At 34.9% G+C, this 23,563-nt stretch overlaps 1 protein-coding gene across 1 annotated transcript in view; it reads left to right on the forward strand.

Annotated features, from left to right (window-relative positions):
* Positions 1-23,563, forward strand: part of LOC149083973 (synaptogenesis protein syg-2-like) — a 158,873-nt gene that overhangs the window by 102,747 nt on the left and 32,563 nt on the right. The window contains exon 3 of the mRNA XM_089234341.1: positions 21,831-21,966. Within this exon, the coding sequence (XP_089090467.1) occupies positions 21,831-21,966 (136 nt within the window). The remainder of the gene's footprint in view (positions 1-21,830; positions 21,967-23,563) is intronic.

The raw sequence follows: 23,563 nt of genomic DNA on the forward strand, positions 1-23,563 counted from the left end.
CACCTCGTACATATTCATCCATGGAATTTCCTTGGTACATTCCGGAATGTTTGTGACGTGTTGTGAACATCTAACGTGATGTTTGTTTCGGCGAAATGCTTCTTATGTGCAGTGCTGCCATCAATTCTTCTAACCATGAGTGAAGTGTAACGATTGATTAATTGCACCGTTATGTAGGCCTCTTTCTCTCTGTGTCGAGACTTTTTAACGGGGAGATCGATTTGCATTTGCGCCTCGAAGTTGGAACCACAGCAGACCAATTTTAGCCTGCCACTGTGGCGACGGTGCGGTTCCTACCCGGGCTCTCGCGATGCGAGTCCGTCACTTTGACCATTACAGCGGCATTGAATGGCGTTGCGTATTATATGCAATTTTTTTTTTCTATACGTTGTAACAGCAAGTAGTACTACATTGAAATGAATTTCTGAAAAAATATATATTTTAAAGATTTATAGGTGGTGTATATGTAGGGTGCATTTGTTCAAGGGAACTCAGACTCGGGGTTAATTTTGACTCTCGTAGCTAAAAAATGGCTGAATATATATGCGCGTGTGTGTGTTCCCATTGTTTTCAAACATAATCTATAAATCTTATAGTTCCAAAAAAAATATATATACAGATGGCAGCCGCTAACGGATAAAGCTCCATGAAACAATATGGAAGTAAGTATAGTTGAAACACGTTTGCCTTCCTAGGTAAGGTAGCCATGTTTGTTGTGTTTCACGATGTCTCATAAACGATTTTTAGACTTTTTAGATGCCGATGAACTTATCAGCCTGGCTGAACTTTATATTAGTCCTCGATTCTTTGTCAGAGTTATCAAATTCGGATGATCCAGAATACCAGCCCGCTTGTATAACGGATTCAAAATCGCAGTTCTCAGATGACAACGATAGCACCGGTAAATATATTTGATTTTTTACTTTTGAAAAATCGTGTATATTATTTTATTTTAAATGTTTTAGGACGTATATTTTACAAAATTATTATTCATTTTAGATGATGAAACGGAGAATTCTTTACCACAATTAGCAACAGATGATCCATTAGTAGCATCTACATGAAAGTCATGGAAAAAAAGTGAAGACAAGATCAGAGGGATGATTCTGAATGGAGTACCAATAATACCCAGCTGCAACTCCCTGTATTCCAAGAAGAATGCAAAGTGACTGCAGTAGTGGATGACGATTCTACGGAGCTAAATTTTTATTTTCTTCGATGAAGCAATGATTAGAAAAACTACATCTAAGCAAATACGTAAGAGAAATTGAAATGCAATTTATTGAAGGTACAGTAATGGCAGCATTCCAGCAACAGTTTACAGACTTTTGCAAGACATTTTCCAAAATTAATACCCCACCGACACCAAAAAAAAACCAATAATTCAACAAGAAATTGTAAGGTTTGTAGCAGCAAATCAAAGGAAGAAACTGGAAAAAAAACATTGAGGGGAGAAACTCGAACTTATTCCGAACCTTATGGCGTTGCTCTGTGTGCAAATGTGCGTTTTGAAGTACACCATGCTAAAGCAAATTTTACAAGATGATATTTCTTTTTAATAAAAGCTATTTTCACATAATTGTGCAACATTTGGGTAAGTTTCTACTCACAGTTGTTTGAAATTTTATGTTAAAATCGTTTTATTTTTTTTTAGGCGGAACCTTTTTAAAACTCTAAAACATAATTTCTTGAATTATTTATCATTAAATATTAATTATTAGTACCTCTAAATAATTGTTGTATTATGAAAGAAGAGTTTGAAATTTCTAGTTAAAAAGAAACTGCTGAGATGTATATATATATTCTAAGTATTTTTGAAAAAATCACCAAAAGTACCAAAAATCCTCATTCAACAGGAACAAACATAGTCGAAATAGCTGACCCTAAAGTGTTAATTGTTATTTCTCTATTCTTTAGCAGGTTTGCTTGCACTATATAGGGCGGGTGGACGTTGTTGATTAGTGGTAAACTGTCAACCTGTTTCCTTTCGCTGTTTTATCGGTGATTGTGGGTTCGAACCCGATTGCATGTATAATACCAATTTTTGCGATTGTATTATTCAGTGAAATCAGAGTGAAACGGAAAATCAAGAGACTAAACTAAACGAACCCAGCACGACCAGGCTCTGTCACACCAGTATTATAAGATTTGTACTCCGGAAGACGCAGTCGTGCTGGAAAAACTCTAGCTGGCAGTCCGGCCGGTTAAGGGAGGGAACAGGAAGAGAAAAAAACAATAAGAAAATAATAATTATAAATAATAAAAACTATTAATAATAAATTTATAATAGTAATAATAAAAATAAAGAATAAGAAAATAATAGTAATAATATGAATAATAAGTATATAATAATGTCGGGGTTGCTGTTAGCTGTTGGCCTCTTTTCTTTTGTAGCTATTGTGCTTTTGGCCTCTTTTCTTTTGTAGCTATTGTGCTTTTGGCCTCTTTTCTTTTGTAGCTATTGTGCTTTTGGCCTCTTTTCTTTTGTAGCTATTGTGCTTTTGGCCTCTTTTCTTTTGTAGGTATTGTGCTTTTGGCCTCTTTTACTGTTTTCGTCGTGTGGGCTTGTCAACTCCTCTTGTTGGGCTAACTAGTGGGCACCGTGCCACTTTTGCTTGAGGTCCAGTTAGTGGGCTTCCGCCTCTTTTCCAATTTTATAGATTTTTAAATTGCGTTGGTTGCCAGCTTCGGGTTCGCTGTTCCGGCAATAGATGGTTCGTTATCTTCTGACTGCGACGAGGTAGATAGCCCCGTGTATCGGCGCCTGGTGGAAAGTCTTGTGGAGTGTCTTAGTAGTATTGGTTCTTGTTGCGTCTGCTCGGCTTCCTGTCTTTCTGGGCCCATACACCTTGCTTTTTCAGGGTTGTTCCCCAGGAATGCAACAAGATCTGCCAATTTTTTCGTCAACTCAGGTCTGTCCAGAATATTCTTTGTCCACGCTACGTCAAGAAACTGAAATAATATACCGTTTCAGACAGTTTTCCGTTTTATAAAGGTCCGTTTTATGAGGGCGCGAATCAATTTAGCTACTATTTTCTGATTCCGTCTAAGACAGGTTTCAAGGTATTTGCAACGTATAAGTTTGAGCGTCATCTACCTTTCACAAAAGACAACTGGAAAAAAAGAAAATTTAATTTCCCCTCCGTTGTGAGCATTTCTCCGAGAATTCTCGTATCCTAAGGATTAACTCCATGGAAACACCCCCGATTACAAAAACTTAATCTCTTGCGGTAGCTAAAAATCTTCCTCATCATCTAAATCACACATTTTCGTTCTCAGACCATTTGCTTCCTCACACTTCATTCTTTTTCGATAACTTCATTTTAGGTCCCACCGAAATCAATACATGAAAAGATTTTTGCACGTGCCTTCCCATCAGAGCTCTTCATGTCATTTATAGAAGACGCACCGTGTATTCAGCACCAAACTCATCTCTTTGACATAATGTTGAGATGCAAATTAATATTTCACTTCATGTAAGAAAAGCGCGCCATATGGAAATGGAGCTAACCAAATGTCCGATGGACCCTATATCCTAATTTTAACGGCTCGGACGCACGAATATTATATTATCACCTTGCAGCATGTGTGAGTATTGCATTGTGAACACAATGAAATTATTGATTCGAGATTGAACAGAGAGAAGAGAAGTTGTTTGCTTCCAAACATCGAGGACTACTCACAGTGAATTCGATTAAGTGAATTTCTGGGCCATCATAAGCACAGAAAAGTAATTGAATCTCTCTCGCCTATGCAATCCGATTCACAACACGATTCTTAGCCTCTTAGTATCGCAGTCTAGAAACCGATTGGATTTCGACTCAAGGGTGAATTATTCCGCTCGTGATAGATATGTAATGCGGACCAGTAATTGAAAATTACATACCGTGTTTGTAGAACAGGACTGCATTAAAACGTCCTTTTCTCTAAAGCTCGGTGACATATCGTACTGGACGTTTCCTTTTATGTCCGGCTGTTTCTGAATCCTTAGGATTCCCTCTTGAATGGCTGAAAATGTGAATCAGTTCGTACTATTAGTTGTTGAAAGGCAATTATGCAGACTCTGTGTAAAACACATACGAGGAAATAACCTTAGCCATGCGTACTTAATAATAGACTACAGCCTGCAGCGTGTGAATGGAGACGACATTTGTCCATTACAATGGGACTAAGACTTAATTTATACCGTTATTTCTCACTTCCATGAGAATAACGAGCGCTAACAGCTATCGCATTTGAGAGAAGAGTGTTTACATATTATTATATCCAAGATTACTATAGCAAATATATGTGTATTTTGTGGAGAAAAATTTCAGTAAAGTACGACATGGCTTTGTTTTCGGCCACTCGGTGTATGTACATTCCTAAAAGTGTCCATCGAGATTCAATAATAAGCAATAAAAAAATTATTAAAATTAGTCAGTTACGGTTACAATGGCATCGAAGATTCCACAAAATGTTGTCGTTATAACCGAGGTTGTAATTTTCAAGGGATTTTAAGTAATCAGAAATACAAACAATTAGCAAGAAAAGTCGAAAAAATTGGGATAAACGTAAATACTGGACATTTCCTGTTCTTGCCATACAATTTGCTTCACCAAACACCAGTTCTGGCGATATTGCAAACTGCTGTCAATGAGATGGGTTGGAAATGAAGGCGTTCTCTATTGGTGGTCGCCTCAAGTTCGTTAGGGAAAATACCTTATCTATATCCTCTCTTAGGTTTGAATCCAAGACCAATACAACAACCTTCCCGGCGGTAGACGAGCATCTTACTACCACGCCACTCGGAAACGTGCCAAACACTCCAGCAATTATAGGTGAAATTGCCAATTTTTACGAATTAGTATCTCGGTTGGGAAATGGAGTTCTACAGGAAGTCTGCGTTGACTTAAAATGTTTATCACGAATTATGAAATGTTGAAAATGACAAAAATGTGAGATGAATGTAATTTATAGTCACATTGATGGTAGAATCTAAACGAGAGCAAAGAAGGCAAACATCCCGGGCGTCGAATTTCATGGGAAAACAAAGAAAAATGTTATAAAATAATCGATTTTTTTCAGCAGAGGGGACGAAAAATCATGTTTCCCCTTTTCACAAAGTTTCTAGCTGCGTCCCTGGTCACATTCAATCTAATGAGTATAGGGTGAATACTATCAACCACCAATAAATACACGCGCTAGTCCTTGTGAAAAAAAAACAAAAAAAAAACTAATATAGAAGTGTTTTCAGTTTGTTTTCTTTGTCTTTTCCTTCCAAAGATTAGAGTGATTAGTGGAGGAAAGAAAATGACAGCATTTTGGCAAAAAGGTGTTCTTTGGAGGTGGGGGGGGGGGAGTTTAACTCCAATAGATAACGTTTAGCTAACACTTTACATATCTGGTGATATATTTGCCAATACAGTGGGGCGAAGGTAGCACGTGATAACAAGGTTAACATCATTCTACACGAAGAGGGATAAAAGCACCACTCGTGAAAAAAAATACTGAACTTTTTTCTAACGGGATTAAATATTTTTCAGTTCAAATTAGCAGAAACCCGCTGAATGAGTAAAATTTGTTTTTTCCTTTGGGTGTTTAGCGTGTAACTGAATATCGTTAGAAAACTGGCACGTCACAAAATTTCAAAACGTTTTAACTTCCTTAATATTCATCCGATCCTAAAACGGAAAGCACTTTTCTATACCAATTTTCACAATGAATCACGCGGGTAATTATTGGGAGGTCAAAACCACACCCACCCTGAATATTTATAAAGATCAGACATCTTGCATTTCAGTGATGATTGCGAATCTAAGTGATCTTCATTGGAAAACGCGCCCTATTTATTTCAAATTTTCTGTCAAAATCGCAGTAGTGCCTTGTATACAGGTCTTGTCAATGAGCGATTCAGATTGTCGCGAACACATGCTATAATTATTTTCTTTCAACATTAGGCATCAATAGAAAAACATACAGAAATATTGCATCAATATGAAGAACTCTAGTTCTATTAATTTCTTTGAAACAAAAATATTTTTTTCGTTATATCTGAGGTGGTCGCATCTTCGATTTGGTAAAAGCAAAATCCATCAACAATGTTCTGAATGTAATTCAGCCGGGACAATAAATTATTGACTTAATAGGGGAGTTGCCGTTACAACCGAGTCTGTATAAGAAAACCGCATTTACTTAATCATTTTAATATCAATAGTCTATGTCTTCAGTAAATAGGAAAATCGGTTAAACATATAAGCCCCGTTTACATTGGTAATAGAAAAAGCGGGTTAAAAATCAGCTCTTCAAACATTTTCACCAATGACTGCTCCCCATTTTTTTCCTTACGAAGGAAAAAAGTCGTCAAGCGAGGCTATAATCTCGTCAAAAAATATCAAAAACCGTGATCATTTGTCACATATCGACAACGTTTCTATCAAATAATTTAATTAATAAGCTTAGAGTAATACTGACATTTTATGTTAATAACGTTGATCTTCAAAGCGTTGAAACGAATCATAAACCCTTACAATACGCAATTATAATCTTAAACGCTTTCATCCGTCACAAATTTGGAATAATCTCGTAACACACTAATACATTAAATACGATTTGTGTGTAACACATTTATACACAGATAAAATAATTACGCTCATTTATAACTGAAAACAAATGTACGTAACTTATACATAATAATTCATCAAATTTGATTTAGTCTAAAATACGATGATTGTTTCATCCAGATTCCCCCCATTGCCACGTGAATTTCCGTATTAGCGAAAGAATTTCTGTGAATTGGATAAAATTCCTGAGTAAAGAATCTCGCACAATCGTCCTCATCTCAACGAACTCATGAGGGAAATGAAGTGTTCCGGAGGGATATAATCGGAGAAATTCCATTTAGTTTCAAGAATATAAATCACTGTTTAATCTGCGAACTGTTGTTCTGTGTGGATTTATTTCGACCGATCAGTTTAACGACCATTGGAACGGTGGAAAGTTCCTTGGAGAGTAGTAACTTCCGATTACATAATTTCTCTTCTAAAGGTCGTAGAAGAATCTATGTTTTTCTCGAGTAGAAGCAATATGGGATATACATTGTTTAAACTAAAACGTCGATTCAGAACTATGCTTAAATTAATCTGATATTATCAAGGGATTATAATTTTGATTATGTTTTAGTCCAGCTACTGTACTTTCATGCGAAGACGGGTTAATTAGACAGGTACTTAGATGATAGCCTGACGATATATAGGTAAATTTGCTCCTGTTTCCAACTACGAACGCATGTGCTACGTTTGAAATTACTTCAGATTAACGCTGTCATACTCGGTTATAACAGCATTTAAGAAAGCACCAAATTATTTTGTTATAGCGGTGTATTCATAAGCGGTGTGCTTGACGGTATTTTTTAGACTCTGTAACATGAAATATATCATCAGATGATATCATGAAGTATATAGTCAATTTTTCACTGTTATTTCTTTATATATGTACAAATACAACGCCACAACATTCAAATTGTCCAACGAGGTGGCTGACTTAAGAACATCATGGATCCCCGAGCCATTTTTTGGAGGCCCTACCTACTACTACTACACCACACATGCACCCTAAAAAGCTATAAACGTGTTTTACAAAGAATGCTATTTTTGACATTGTTTGAAACAATGATCTCTAAAAACATATTCCTTGTATCATTACAAATTTCTATACGGTTTTCTGTTGTACTTATGTTGTTATTTATCAACCCAAATGTAAGGCCAATCACATATATTTGTTTAATTAGTGTTTTATAGACGATATGTAAGATGAAATTTCACGGAATTCATGCGTAGATAAACAGATTTGAGTGTAACTTATGGGTACACCATACAATCTTCTAAATTTTGGTTCATAACCTACACCATTACTAGTTGAATGAAGTACGAAAATAACGAAACATTCCATGCATAGATTGTATTGAAATAGTGTTTTGAATACTTTACACGAATCTTTAACATAAAACTGACCACTTCATTGATGATAACATAGGTAGACCAAAATTTATTATTGTTTTCACCATTTCGAGACACTTTCTATCAAAAAAATATTATTCAAATTCACTCCAGTACCATTTCATAGAACAGTGCTATCGAATGTAGTCGGATACCTTAAAGCATATACTGTGCAGAAAGCTAGGTCACAAAAAAAAAAAAAAAAAAAATTGGAATTAGACTCGACAAACTTGAAGATAATGAAAATAACTCCTCAGTTGTGTCAGCGATTTCGAGAAAATCATAATTTCATGTTCTAGATATGCAAATGTCTAACAAATTGTTATATTTATACAAAAATTGCCACGTTTTCAAGACAAATAAATTCAGTTGGTCGAATGGTCGACGCGTTTCGGCTCTGCAATGGAGAGCCGTCATCAGGACCTCGTGGTCAGAATTCACACGAATGAGTCGTGGAGGGGTGACGTTTACACATCTGGTCGTCCGAAGAGTTCGCCTTTGTATTTGCTGCGTCCGAGTGGTCTTTGGATGAGAATTGGGGAGCCATCTGTTGCAAAGTGTTGAAAGTTTTGTCACGACTGAGGTTAATAAAGCCTGTCCAAGCTGACGAAATGGGTGGCGTGTTTCTTCCGTCATTAACGAGGAAATTCTGGCATGTTCTGATGAAGTATCCCTCGAGAAAATTCAATTCAGAATTGTGTGTTGCTTTTTTAAAAACAAACGCTTTATCAAAATCAAAATAATGTGAACGTTGCCAACAGTGTTGGGCAATAGCCGAATTATCCGTCCGTCCCTTCTCAACATGCTTTCGGTGTTCGAGAACTCGAATATTTAGATTTCTTCTAGTTTGGCCAATATATCCATTTTCGCAAATCTTGCATGGGATGACGGCTCTCCATTGAAGAGCCGAAACGCGTCGACCATTCGACCAATTGAATTTATTTGTCTTGAAAACGTGGCAATTTTTGTATAAATTAAAACCAGGCAAAGTTTCTCATTTTTGTGATAAAAGTTTTATATACATGATATTATCCCCCCCGGTAGATAACCATTTATATCCCATTTCAAAGCCATGTTTCGGAATATAAACGCGTCTATTTCATACACAATTTGTCAAAATGAGATTTTAAATTTGAATTTATGCTTAGAAAATACATGATTCTGTCATTTCATAAAAAATATAATTTGGAAATACGATGGTGGGAAAATATATTTTTATGTAAATTCAGAACATTTATTTTTACAGTAAATGACGTAGATTCCAATTTTTTTTTTCATTTATTGTTTGATGAAATTTAAATCAAGCTTCATCTTTAAATTCATTTCCCGATTTCATCCGTGAATTCAACTCTTCATTAAGAATAAACAAGTTTAGTTTCAGATTCAACGAAAAATATTATCTGAAGAAAATTTTTCCGTCATGTATTTGAAAAGTCGAGAATTTGGTTCCATTTGCGTTTAACGGGTAACTGAAAAATACACTAAGCATATTTTTCCCTTGACAGAAAACATACATTGCGAAATATTAAAGCTTTATAGAAAAAAAATATGAAAAATTAAATTGTGAGCAGGAAATGAAGTCACGCGCAAATTGTCCTAAAAAACTAAATCACAAAAATTGTATGTTTCAAAAAATTTGATAAAATTTTTAGTAGTGTCAGTAGCTTCAAGTAATATTTCTAGACGATTTTCTTATATATATATATATACGGGGTGATTATAAAAAAACTATCCCTCACTATCATACCATTCACAGAAACTGAATGAAATTTTGGCATAAGGTTTTTTGAGGTATGCGCTCAAGAATGATATGGAAAACAACAGTGTCACTCTAACAGTTACGGTTAAAGTGAGAAAATTTCGAAAATATCAAATGGCAACACCAAGTTTTTTGTATTGGAATGCGATCTCCATACCGAAAAACACTAAATAGTGTTGAAATGGCACCTGTAGCACGAAAATCCCCGGAGCTAGGCAAGGAAAAAGGACTTTGCCGTGCACCAGAGCATTAATGTTCGTTTCATTCGTCACACCGTTTCTTCGGCTGAGATCCCACAAGGCCTGATTAGTCCTCCACAAGGTCATGTGGAAAACACAATAAAATGCTTTATTTTATGCTGCTTCTCTGTCCTTAGTGGTTGTCCTCACTTTTAGCCTATCTACCGCCGGTGATTTTCATGCTACAGTTGCCGTTCGAACGCTATTTAGGGTTTTTCACAATGGAGATCACATTCCAATACAAAAAAACTTGGTGTTGCCATTTGATATTTTCGAAATTTTCTCACTTTAACCGTAACTGTTAGAGTGACGTTGTTGTTTTCCATATCATTCTTGAGCGCATGCATCAAAATACCTTATGCCAAAATTTCATTCAGTTTCTGTGAATGGTATGATAGTTAGGGGCTTATATGTCGGGATAGTTTTTTTATAATCACCTTGTGTATATATATATATCTCAGCTATAGTCGATTATTCATCAGAAAATTATGAAACTCGAAGTACTAAATCAAAACATCGAGAGAATTTTCGAAGTCTCCCAAGATGAAAAATCTCCGTATAGCTTTTGACGCAGAACTATTGTGAAAATTTCAGAATCAGTTGAAATAGGGTTACTACTTGAAGTAATAGAAAATTCATAATTAATGAAAAATATTCCCAGATTCTTTGAAAGAAACATCTCAGAATAATTGTTTTGGTCCGAAATACTTGAATGGTTGAAAACCCTTGCTACAATGTAGTCTGCGATGAGCAATCGAGTTGTGAGAGGTAATATTATTTTTTTTCGTACAGTCGAAGGGACTCAAGGGAACCTCCCCTTGCGGCCATTCCCCGTTAACGGATTTTTTTCTGATCCCCGGTCACGTGTGATACGGCTTCAACGCATTTTACTCCCTGTTAGTGGACACTCTCCTTAGCGGACAGTAAAGTGAGGTAAACTCTATTTTTTTTACAAACAATTCATCCATTTTTGGTCATAAACCGAGAATTAATCACATTCAATTAATATTTGATGCTTAATCTCGAACTCGTGTTGGTAAATATAATAAATCTCTAATTATTTGATTAACTGAACGTAACTATGGTCTAAGGTGGTGAATTCGAATAGTAATATTGATTACGATCGTTGAAAAACGTGTGAAGAAAGCCAACATTGCAAGACTGATAATAATGTTGTTACGGACGTTTTTTCACCTTCTTCACACTTATTTTAATTTAATTTAATTTTTATAGTCAAATATGTGTAGAACACGGACCGCGTACCGGTAAAAATAATTAATTGGTTTAATGAAAAGAAGAAAGTGGTAATGAATTTGTTTGCCATATCTCTATCAGACTTTCCAACTTTATTAGGCAATTACGTATAATCGCACAGTAGAAGTGATCGATAATGAATGATATATAGATCGAGACGATAGGTGATTATGCTTAACCACCGGGTTATCTCTTTCACGCACGTGCACGCACACGCACACACCGCATTGCAAACGAAACACCATATAGATGTGAAAGTCGTATCGGGTTGTTAATAAATGAAATAGCTTACCCCCTGAAGTAGTAGTAAATTCAAACACAATTGGCACGTTTAAAAAGAAATACTATAACATGTTGGAGTAAATCGACAAGCTATCCATACTTAGAATTCATACTCAGACAACCATAAGTATTCTTTATGGGCATTGTATAATATTTTGTTATTTATATATATTGTTTGTAATTGCATTTTTAATTGGGGTTGCTGTATTTTTGAAATTTATGGCATCCATAATTGTTATGGACATCTTTTTCTCAGCCACCTCGTTGGGCGTTTTGCCTGTTGTGGCGCTGTATATGTATTTGATTTGTATACAGAGGACCCACAGTATATGTATTGTACTTCCCCATTAGAGCGGATAAATGTTTTTGGTCCCATTAGTGTCCATTATCCGGGAATTATACTGTATTTAAGGAGTTTCCAATGCCTGATCTCTTATACAAAACATCAAAATTCCGTAACAATCTAAGTCATTTTCTTATTTCCATCATCTTTTCACCGATGAAAAACCTAAGAAAGGAAGAAAACAGCTCTTAAATGCTAAATTGTAGCCGTTCGTTGCAGTTGGTTTAGAAAAAAAAAAACCCCAGTAAAATCCTTTTTTTCATATGAATCTTGTCAAGGAGTTTCCTTCAAGCTCAAACAATTTCTGAGGGCAGCAATCTGACAAGAATTACTATGTTCCGACCGATTGTTTTCTCTGGGGTATTTTCCTGAACACACGTAGGAAAAAGAGGAAAAATAAGTTAATGATAAATCTTCGTGAGAAAAGGAACCGCTTCCACCCTTAATTACTCATACCTTTATTTCTCTTTCCCCACATGATGCATAATTGTTTGCTCGGCGAAAAGTTCATAAAACTCAACACGCTTTCTTGAGGGAAAAAATATATTATTATTATTAAAAACAGGAGAAGGAGAAGAAAAAAAATGTTATTATGATAAAAATCGGATCTTCTTTTGACTTCGCGGTGGGAGACGAGATAGACCGCTCCTACCGAGTCGCTAATTAATCTTACGGAGCTTAAGCAAATGTAAATCCACTTTTAAAACAAAAATAATTACAATGGAACGTGAATGATATAGATTTTTACTTTGTTTACACACTTTAACAAATAAGATAAGTTAATTGGTTTGTCTTAATTACGGAAAACTTTTCATCGTGGAATTTAAAAGCCATGAAAATTTATAAAATTGATTTATGTTGTTGTTGCTTGTTGATGTGCTCGTGATTTATTTAGGATAGAATTTTTTTATGGATGAATTGGGTTATTAATTAAGGATACTGTAATTTTTTACTGGTTGTCATCCAGAAGGACTTGTTGTTGTTGTTGTTGTTAACTTGGAAATAAATTGAAATACATGTATGTAATGCTGTAAAGTGAAATTGTTTTATATATATGTTGAACCACAGTTCGAAATTGGCCACATCGTGAATTGACAAATTTCGTTGTACATCGACCCGACCAATGAATTTGTGGTCGGCTGAAGTTGATTTTCTGTGGTTCCCGAATTCAAGGCCCAAATGCGAGCCGATCTCCCCGTTAAAAAGTCTCACCACAGAGAGCAACAGTCCTACAAACAGTACAAATATTCATTCATTACACTTCATTCACTTCACTTCTGAGATATAGAACACTAGATACGCACTCAGACTGTTAGATACACATACTTACATTCACAACTCACTAGGTAGTAAATTGCCCATGGCGATAGACCTGAGTTGTGCTCGACTTGGAAAAAAAATGCCCGAATTTCCGGCTTTGGCCAGCCAGAGAGTTGGCGAAGTGGTCGGAGATCTCTGGCCAAATCTGATAACAAAATACGTGATTTGCGGTCATCGCCAAGTTGGCCTTTTTTTCCGTGATAATAATGTCTGCGTTAGCTATGACAACCTATTAAACTAGAGTCAAGAGATATTTTTTCTCGGTATTTTTTTTTTCTTTCTCTGTCGCCATCTGGTTTCATTATCAGCAATTGTGAGCTTTGGCTTGAGTTAGGTCCGACCGCCCATGTACGGTCCCGTTCAGTGCACACGAGCTCCAAGGAAAGATCGAGATATTCGTTGCCTCTGTAGTCTAGTGCGTTCACCCGGAAAGTGGAAGGACGTGGTTTGATTCCCTGCAGGGGCAGATGAATTTTCTCTTCCAAAATTTAAAAAAAAAACAAAAAAAAAAACCAGATATATAGTCGAATCCCGTTATAACGAAATCCAAGAGACCAGAGAAATCACTTCGTTAAAACGAAATTTCATTATAAAGGAATTCCAGGTTTTTTGCATTGTTGCTGTGTAAACTTATCTGGCGGATTAGAAAAGTATTCGTTAAAACGAGATTTTCACTGTATCTGTGTTCGTTAGAACGGGTTTCGACTGTATATATATATATATATATATATCCGCATCGGCCAGCTGTTAAAAACCTTTGTAAAACTATGTGTGTCTATATTTATATAAAAATGATTTCTTTCTCTCATTTCTTTTTCCTCTCGCCAAATGAAGCTAATCCAATACAGCTATGAATACAGTTATTATACAGGGTGCCCTGTAAGTGCTAATGCGATCTTTATCTCATCAACCGTGCTCAGCAGAAGTATGGATCTAATTTAAAAAATACTCAAAAGGCGTTCAAAAATTACCCTGCATTCGTTTTGAGGATGAAAATACAGTGTACCACAAAAAAAATCTAAATTTTTATACTGTCATTTAACTTACAATTCGAAAGTTTTTGCCCTATATCTCCTGAGGCCAACAGAAAAAAATTCTAAGTTTTCAAGTGCAATATTCGCTACAATATTTGAATTCAAAGTCATGAAAGAACGACAAAAACTAACGGACAACACTACTTTCTCTCATTTATGCTGTTCTTTCCCAAATATTCCCGTTTTTTGATTTGAAATATATCAGTGAATATTGCACTTTGAAACTTATTGGTCTCAGGAGAGAGGAAATGAACTTTCTGATTGGAAGTTAGAAGATGGGGGGGGGGCAGTTAGTGGATGGAGTGTTACAAGAGGCAACTATTGTCAATTAAACGTGGAGTTTTCTTATTTTATGTGTATTTGAACGATATCTTTCTTTTTAATTTTTGAAATTTTATTCTGAGAAACAATTTTTTTTTAAATTTTGCACTAAAATGCATCAATTCAACTATATTTAAGCAAGCTGAATCCACTTACAACAAAAGAGCCGTTCAAGTATTACGTCATCATCGATGGAGGGGGGGGGTTGAATAATGCTTACGTCATCAACCACCCTTTATGAAAATATGAGTTGGATTCAGAGGGGCAGAGCTGATGGCGAAATTTTGCTGACGAGGGGGGGGGGGAGGGGGGTCAGCGTTCAGCGTTTTGCTGACTTTTGCTGACAAGAGGGGGGGGGGGTAAAAAATGGCTAAAAAATTGCTTACGTAATACTTGAACGGCTCCAAATCGGATATACTTGAATAACTTTTAATACCATTTTCTCTTCCAACTTCGTGAACATCAAGCCATTGTACGTTCCAAAAACAATTCATTTTGCTTTTCAGTGTCATCCATATACCTTTTGCTTTAAATGACACTTTCTGATTTAAAATGTATGAATTTCGGTGCTATATTTTCGTTTCCTATCGTTTCTTTCATCCAAAAAAATAATTTCTCAAAACTTTACTTAGTATTTGATTACTTTGATAAGCCACGCATACTTGTAAAATATTCGGATACAGTGAAATACCGTTTAATACAATATTTATTAATTTTGATGAATTTTTTTTTCAAATGTATCAAATTCGCTGCATTCGGAATTAAACGCTTCTTAAGAACATTCAGAATAAAGTTATCTTCAAGAATTTTCCCTTTGCTAAATCAATATTTTCTTTCAAAGTTCAGATGAGACAAATATTTGAAATTCCAAAAACAATACACGTGAGTTTCGATGAAACACCGAATGCTTGCCCTTTATCATGCATACAAAACTGAAAATTAATAATTTCCAATGAGATATGGTCTCCAAACACATGAGAAATAATCAAATTTACAATCCGCGAGAACGAAATGAAAAACAATTCCTATGAATGCATTACGTGTTCATTTGTAAAGTTTTTTTTTTTCATTTCATTCCCAATCCTTATATATTATTCGAGATATATTTCCACGGTACCAAATAGAAGATTATTCACGCCACGAATTATTCTTTTGCATATGAATAGCCCGTACAAGAGGAATAAGAAACAGCAAATACTATGATGAAGTAATCTTGGTTGTTTCTTTTCATCAGTGTTACTCAGAGCAGAAATAATTGGAAACAACAAGCGTGACAGAGGCAGAAAGAGAGAGAGAATCACAAATATTCTATCTTTATATTTTTGATTTTGTTACCTGTATGTGTATTCCTTTTCCCGTTAAAAATGCAAATTGTTTCAGTACAAGAACTGGGAAATAATTTTTTTTTCAAGAAGATTCGGAATGGTATGTTTTACATTTAAAAATATTTGGAATGAAGTTCCTTGAGAATGTTCGGTATGAACTTTCTTGAACACTCGGGAGGGAAAAAGTTAAGAATGTTCACAGAAAAAATTTCTCCAAAAATATTCGGAACAACATGTTCCCCAAAACTACTCAAAATGAACTATTTTCTTTAATAATATTTGAAATAAAACGTTTTTAAACAATATAGATATGAAAAGTTAAAAAAAGAAACGAAATTATAAACGAGTGTTTCTACAGAATATTCGACAGGAAAGTTTTCTACAAAATTACAGGAATTAAACGTTTCTATGGAATACTGCATTTGGGAGTGATTGTATTTTTAAATACCGGAACTTGATAGTTTTCAAAAATATTTGGGATTAAGCATATTTCAAGATTATTTGAAATTAAAAATATTTCAAGAATGTTCGGAATTAAGAATATTTCCTCGTTAAGATAATACCTCGTTAATGAGTCACTCTTGGGAGAGCAAAAATGTGACTTAGTAAGCGGAGTGACTCGTTTAACGGAGTAAGCCTTAGCTGTGCCAATTCCTGACTGAGGACAATTGGGACTACCAAAAAGTGACCCGGTAAGCGGAGTGACGTGTTAACTGGGTGACGCAATAACGAGGTTTGACTGTATTTCATGGATATTTGGAATTAAACATATTTCAAGAATATTTGGAATAAAAATATTTCAAGAAAGTTCGGAATAAACATATTTCAAGAATGTTTGTAATAAACATGTTTCAAGAATGTTCGGAATAAACATATTTCAAGAATGTTTGCAATAAACATATTTCATAAATATTTGATATATTTTCCTTAACAACATTCGTAATGAAATCTTTCTAGGAAAAATGAGGAATGAGACATTAGTTCAGAATATTCAGAATTAAATGTTTGCCAAAAATACTCAGAATAAAACGTATTTCCAGAATATCAGGGATGAAAGTTTTTGTAGGATATTCAAAATAAAACGTTTCCCAAAAATATCGTGAATAGAACAGCTTTTAAAGCGAAAGAAACAGATAGACAAATATTTAGAATTTAAAAAATTAAAATTAATAATTTCAAATTAGTATGGTTTACAAACGCATAAGGAATAACCAAATTTATAATCCACGAGAGTGAAATGAAAACAATTCCTATGAATGCATTTCATGTTGATTTGTTTTTTATTTCATTCCCAATCCTTATATACTATTTGAGTATAAACGTTTCTACAAAAAATTCGGGGTATTTAAAGACAGGAACAAAACACTTTGAAGAATATTCGGGAATAAATGTGTTTCAAGGAAATTCGACATGCGATTCCTGTATACATTATTGGGAATGAAATATTGTTTGTACAGAAATATTCGGAATGAAATCTTTTCTACAGAAAATATAAGGAATATTTTTTACAAAATATTCTTAACAGTTTTCCGCAGAATATTTAGAATAATTTTTCCCACAGGATTTTCGAAACTAAACGTTTCTACAAAAAATATTTGGAATTTCTCAATAATTTCTTCAGAAATAAAACGTCTTCAAGGATATTCAAGAATAAACGTTTTCAACTATATTCGGGAATAAACGTTTCCAAGATAATTTGAAATGAGACACAGTATTCGCACTGAAATTTTCCACACAGTAATCTAAATGTAATTCTCTACAGAATATTCGGAGTAAAATATTTCGACAGAATATTCGGAGTAAAATATTTTGTAAAAATATTCGGAATAACAGATTTTTATAAGGACATGGGAATAAAATATTTTTATAAGAACATTGGAATAAAAGATTTTAACAGCACATTCTCGCAATAAAAGATTTTTACAGAATATTTGGAATAACAGATTTTTATAAGAACATGGGAATAAAAAATTTTTACAGCACATTCGTAATGAAAGATTTTTACAGAATATTCGAAATCGAACGTTAGTACAAAAAAAGTTCTCAAGCATTTTATCAACAATATGTTCAGAAAATGTTTCTCAAAAATATTCGATATTAAACGTTTTCCAAGAATATTCGGAAATGAACATTTCTCAAAAATATTCGATATAAACGTTTTCCAAGAACATTCGGAAATGAACATTTCTCAAAAATATTCGATATTAAACGTTTTCCAAGAATATTCGGAAATGAACATTTCTCAAAAATATTCGGAATAATACGTCTTTCTTTGGTACCTGGAATGAAATCCTTCTGCAAAATATTCAATATTGAATGCACATGCACAGTTATAAGAACTGAATGTTTTCCAAGAGCCACTCAGAATAAAATTTTGCCCAACAATATTCGGAATGATTTTTTTAAAGAGCATTTCAACTTTCAAATTCGAGGGTTTCTGTCATTTCACATCTGAAGCAAATACTTAAAAAAAAAAATGTACTTTTGGGTATCGATGAAACACCAAATTTCACCGTCTTCTTCGCATACACAGGACTAATAATTAATAATTTCACATGAGATACAACTTTCAAGTGCATGAGAAACAATCAAATTTACAATTCACGAGAACCAAGTGCAAAACAATACCTATGAATGCATTACGTGTTCATCTGTAAAGTATTTCATTCCCAATCCTTATATATTATTCCAGATTTCTTTCCACTGCAACATAGCATATTATTCACGCCACGAATTATTCTTTTGCATATGAATAGCCCGTACAAGAGGAGTAAGAGACAGCAAATACTATGATGGAGTAATCTTGGTTGTTTCTCTTCATCAGTGTTACTCAGAGCAGAAATAATTGGAAACAACAAGCGTGACAAAGACAAGCAGTGAAAGAGGGAGAGAGAATCACAAATATATTCTATCTTTATACTTTTTTTAGGCTATTTTTTTTGTTACCTGTGTGTGTCTTCTCTCGTATATTCTCCCCTTAAAAATGCAAATTCTCTCTCGAACTAATGCAAGGAAGAGAAAGCAAATAAATGTGATAGGCATATCAAAACAAATTCAGGAGGTTTACTTGAAAGCTGCGTTTAAATGTGTATATTCTTCTTCTTCTTCGCTTTTTCCTCCTGTGATTTTAGAGTAACAAAATACTAAAAAATAATAAAAGTATCACCAAAAAAAAACCTTCTGAACAATTTCGTTTAAAGCTCTTTTCATTAAATCGCGTGACGTCCTGGCAGTATATTTTCACTGCTATCACCGGAAGAGCAAATTCATTCATTATTCAAGAAGTGCCCGTAATTTTATGCAAATTCGGTTGAGCGAGTCCATTGAAGTGCTTTATGTTGAAAAAAAGAAAAGAGAGGAGATTCTCATAGGTGCCAATTTCGGGACATGTGATTTTTCATTCGTGTTTATTCTATGTTTTTCCTTTTTAAAGCTGATTTTTTTTTGTTAGAGTTTCTTTCTTTGTTTAAACACATTCTGGATTGGAATAAATCTTTTCTCTCTGGTTTTTTTTTTTTGCATTTTAGGGAAAAAAAAATGTTGAATTTTCTGTGATTTATTCTGAGTTTTAAACTCGTGTAGGTAAATTTCTTAAGGCTTACTTTAAATCCCAGTGAGTAATATACTTTCTTGCTTTATAACTTGTTAGTGTCAGTGTTGTTGCTGCTGCGTGATTTTTCACACCGGGAGTTCATGGTCTCGACCGGAAAAAAACGCAGTGCAGTACGGAAAAGAATGTTGTTACATTCCTCCCCCGTGACATCATAGCTCACGCGCGTTCTGAGATTACCAGTGTTGCCAAGTATCGTTGAAAGTAGTTTTCCGAGGATAGGGTATGCCTCCATGTATGTCAGAATATTAAATTTTTTTGGAGAATACGGTTGGTCTCCGCAGCCAAAGTAATTGGTTTTGGTCCCTTCATATCATTATTATAGTACACAATAATGCTATAAAGTATTCAAACATGATCTGGCGGGGTAGGATTTTATTGCACGATATTTTTCAATCTCACAAAGCTTTTCAAATGTTTGGAGTGTTGAAAGTGGCGATGGTTACTCGTAGGGGCTGTGAGATTGGATGGTGCAGAACCTTTCATAATTTTTGTTTTCGAGTGTCTAACAAAATGTTTCCAACAAGACACCGCCCTGCAAAAATGAATTTTGCCGCGTTCTCGCATCCTTGAATAACCATGGTAACTTCTTATAACGAAAACATGTGCTTTTTCTGGATACATCATTTTTGTTTTTAATTCTGCCACACAAATTGATATATAGGGTGGACGGAAAATGGCTTCTCAAAGTGAAAGATCGAGTTGCTTAGGTTGATATTTTGAAACGATATAAGTTATTGCAGTTCGAGGCAAGAGAAATGAAAGTGTCGAGGAGCTGAAGACAAGAATCGACAAAGTGATCGAGACTCTTCACAATAAATGTTATCACTACCAGATAAGAACGTGGTCCCCGCTATGCCCCACGGGAGGACTTAAGCAGTTGGATAAACCATGCTGGGAGAACTTTTCAGCATCAGTCCGGAGATGAATTCCCGCAGGCAACTTCAACACGACTCAAGGAAATATATTGAGCGGGGAAATCTGAGAAAAAAAAAGAAACACAGATGCAAAATTCAAACTCACGATACAGAACATTGTTGAGAAAGTCCTCAATTTCAATAACAATCATTGTTAGCAGATGACAAAGGTTGAAAACATTCAGTTTGTTGTAAGCTCGAGCTGCAAAGAGTGCTCATATTGAAATGTGTTAGTTTTGTGCAACGAAAAATAATTATGAACATTAATTAGAAACCGTTTTGTGTTTATGTGCAGTTTTATGGCAGCATCATCGGTGAGGCAAACTCTAAGCATTTTCAATTTTTTAATTTTGAAATAAAAATACGCCACAATAAGTATTTTTTAATACACATTTTTATTTTTTATGTGAAATGAATATTCCTTCGAAAGGCCCCACGAAAGGTATTTCGGTAGAAAAGTGGCACGACCCGTACGGCATGATGCAATTACTGTTAGGATCACCACAAAAATACAAAAAATCGGTATCCATACTAGGCATCTCTCGACCACATTATCGCTAATAAAGTTTTAAAAGCATTGCGCCAAAAAGATTGACAAAATTGAGTTGTCAATTATAGCCAAAAAATTTCAAAGGTGAGTAAAGTTGCCGATTACAGCCAGAAAAAAACCTGTTAGAGGAAATTTGAAGATATCGAATCTCACTAAAATTGCTGAGATAAAAATCGAATTGTGGGAAATATAGAGTTACTGCAAATAAACAAATAAACTGCAATAAATTAGAGACCAGTGTTTCAAAAGTGGGAAGTATCGCCCCCTGGAGGCGACAGAACAATCCAGGGGTCATTAGAACCTACGCATGTAACGTAGGATCCTATAGGTTGGCTACGGGGGGGGGGGCAAAGAGAGAAAAAACAATTCTGAAGGAGTGATTGAATCAAAAAGTTTGGGAACCTATGAATTTGACAGATATTTGATTTTGGTAAAAAATGAAAATGTCAGTTATCTTCTTCAAAAATACGTGAATAAACGGGACGAAAAAATTACGGGAATGTTCCATAAGATACGGGTAATATGTTTACCTCATATATGCTAGTTCCTGGCCCGCGAGCGATAGCAATGTCACCTATTTGGCCAGCGGACTCAAAAGGTTGTGCACTCCTGATATATATAGATATAGTTTACTAGAGTGTCAGCCAGAAAATGTTATTTGATATGTATAGATTCTGTAAGCTCTGGCAGATCACTATGGTCTACAAATAAATGGCAGCACAATAGTTTAAGTGGAGATAGCTTCAAACATGTTGGAACTAGGTACGCTATCTTATGTGTATCTGGGAGTAACATATGAAATGCCTAAAAAGTCGGATTGAATTGAACTATGTAACATGATGACGCGATACAAAAGTAATTTTTAAATGCATTTGAACTGTTCAATTCTTATTCCCACAGCTGGACAAATCCTCTCAAGGAAGTGTGTTTATGAAGACAACGGATATGGATTCGGAAGGACTGTACAGATGCGAAGCATCCGCCGAATCACCAACATTCCAGACTGCTGAGGGTCAAAAATACATGTCAGTATACGGTGAGTGCCTCAGACATTTGTAATACAGCGTACATCCATCAAAACGAAATGATTCATGTGCTAGCAGCACACAAATATTTTTACTCGTATGTGTTGAAACAGTGTCTCTTAATCTTTTTTAGCCCGTGGGCCGCTTTTATTTATTACTAGCTGTAATACCCGGCGTTGCCAGGGTTTTCTTCAATGAGGCTTTTTTTGGATCACGTGATATCTCCCTTTCTTGAGGTTTGAGGGACATGCAAACCGTGTCTAAGTTCACCAATATGGCGACTTCCTGCGCGACTTCATGAAATAAACAAATCTAGATTTAAAGAAACGTAAAAATAAATATATTTTTTTCTTTTTTTAAAGGGTGCTAGGTAATTCGACACCCCCCCCCCCCTTTGAACTTAGTTATCCATCTCTGCATCTCTGCCTCTTTCTGATTCAAAAAATTCTCAATTGAAGCTGTGGAATTTTTTCGATGTACTTTTTAAGGGCCCATAATTAATTTTAAAACCACCTAAACTATATCAATTTATGCAGTTGAATATTAAAAGCCAATTCATTTTCATGCTTGATAAGATGTAAATAAAAAGTTTAAATCAATGTTATTGCATGGATATCCAACTCAAAAAAGTAGGTCCGGCTAATTACTTCATATTTAATCTCCTGGGCTTCGTATATCTCTAAGCGAACTCAATATTTCAAATACCGAGTATTGAATACAATTTTTAAAATTATTGGTGCGACAGAAACAACCCCCACCAAATTTCCGCATTTCTACATTAAAATCGGCGATTTTAACATTGATTTCTATGGAGATCACACTTTTCCTGACCATCAAAGCGATGCTGATGACGATTACGACGTCATTCAAAAAACCTCATTACTGGGAGTATTGAAAATGTGGCAAACCATTATAAACGCATAAACTATTATACATATACTAACAGGATTAAAGAAGTGACAAACCGTTGTAAAGGCATATATACGTCTGAAACGCATTGCTAGGGAACCACGGTAACCAAAGTAAACGTTCGGAAAGTGATTGTTGAGGCCCAAAAACCATTGTTGCCGGACAGTTTTTGGCCCATTTGGGGCATTTTCCCTGCTTTGACGAAATTCTAAAGTAGCCTTTCGTTTAAGTCGGGTCCCATTTGGTATATATGCAAATTTTGATGACGATCGATATAAAATTGTAGATTTGTGTAGAGAACACACACACACACACACACACAGAAAATAAATTTTATATATATAGATTATTTTTTCGTAATTTTGCGTGAATTTAAAGCGAATTGTATTTTTGAATCTCGAATTAATGTATATTGTCATAAGGTTCTCCAGGTACAATACGAGAGAGGGTGGGGAACACTCTTTCTTACACAGCCTGCCTTTTCTTGTATTTGTTTAACCTTGTACATGCTTTTCGAAATTGTACGTGAATGAACATGACTCGGTTCACAAAATAATCCCCCTTCGTGAGAATAACGTTTTCGCAAAACGCATTAAAATACACCAAATCCTTTTTTAATGAATTTTTAAACTATTTACGAATTTATGGGACACTTTATGTACGGTGCTACAAGCCTACCGACATTTTGTAAATTTTATA

The sequence above is a fragment of the Pholcus phalangioides genome, unplaced genomic scaffold, assembly GCF_987345545.1.
Source record: "Pholcus phalangioides strain wild (caught in Gottingen) unplaced genomic scaffold, Ppha-v1.0 ptg000008l_1, whole genome shotgun sequence".
In the NCBI taxonomy this organism is placed as follows: domain Eukaryota; kingdom Metazoa; phylum Arthropoda; class Arachnida; order Araneae; family Pholcidae; genus Pholcus; species Pholcus phalangioides.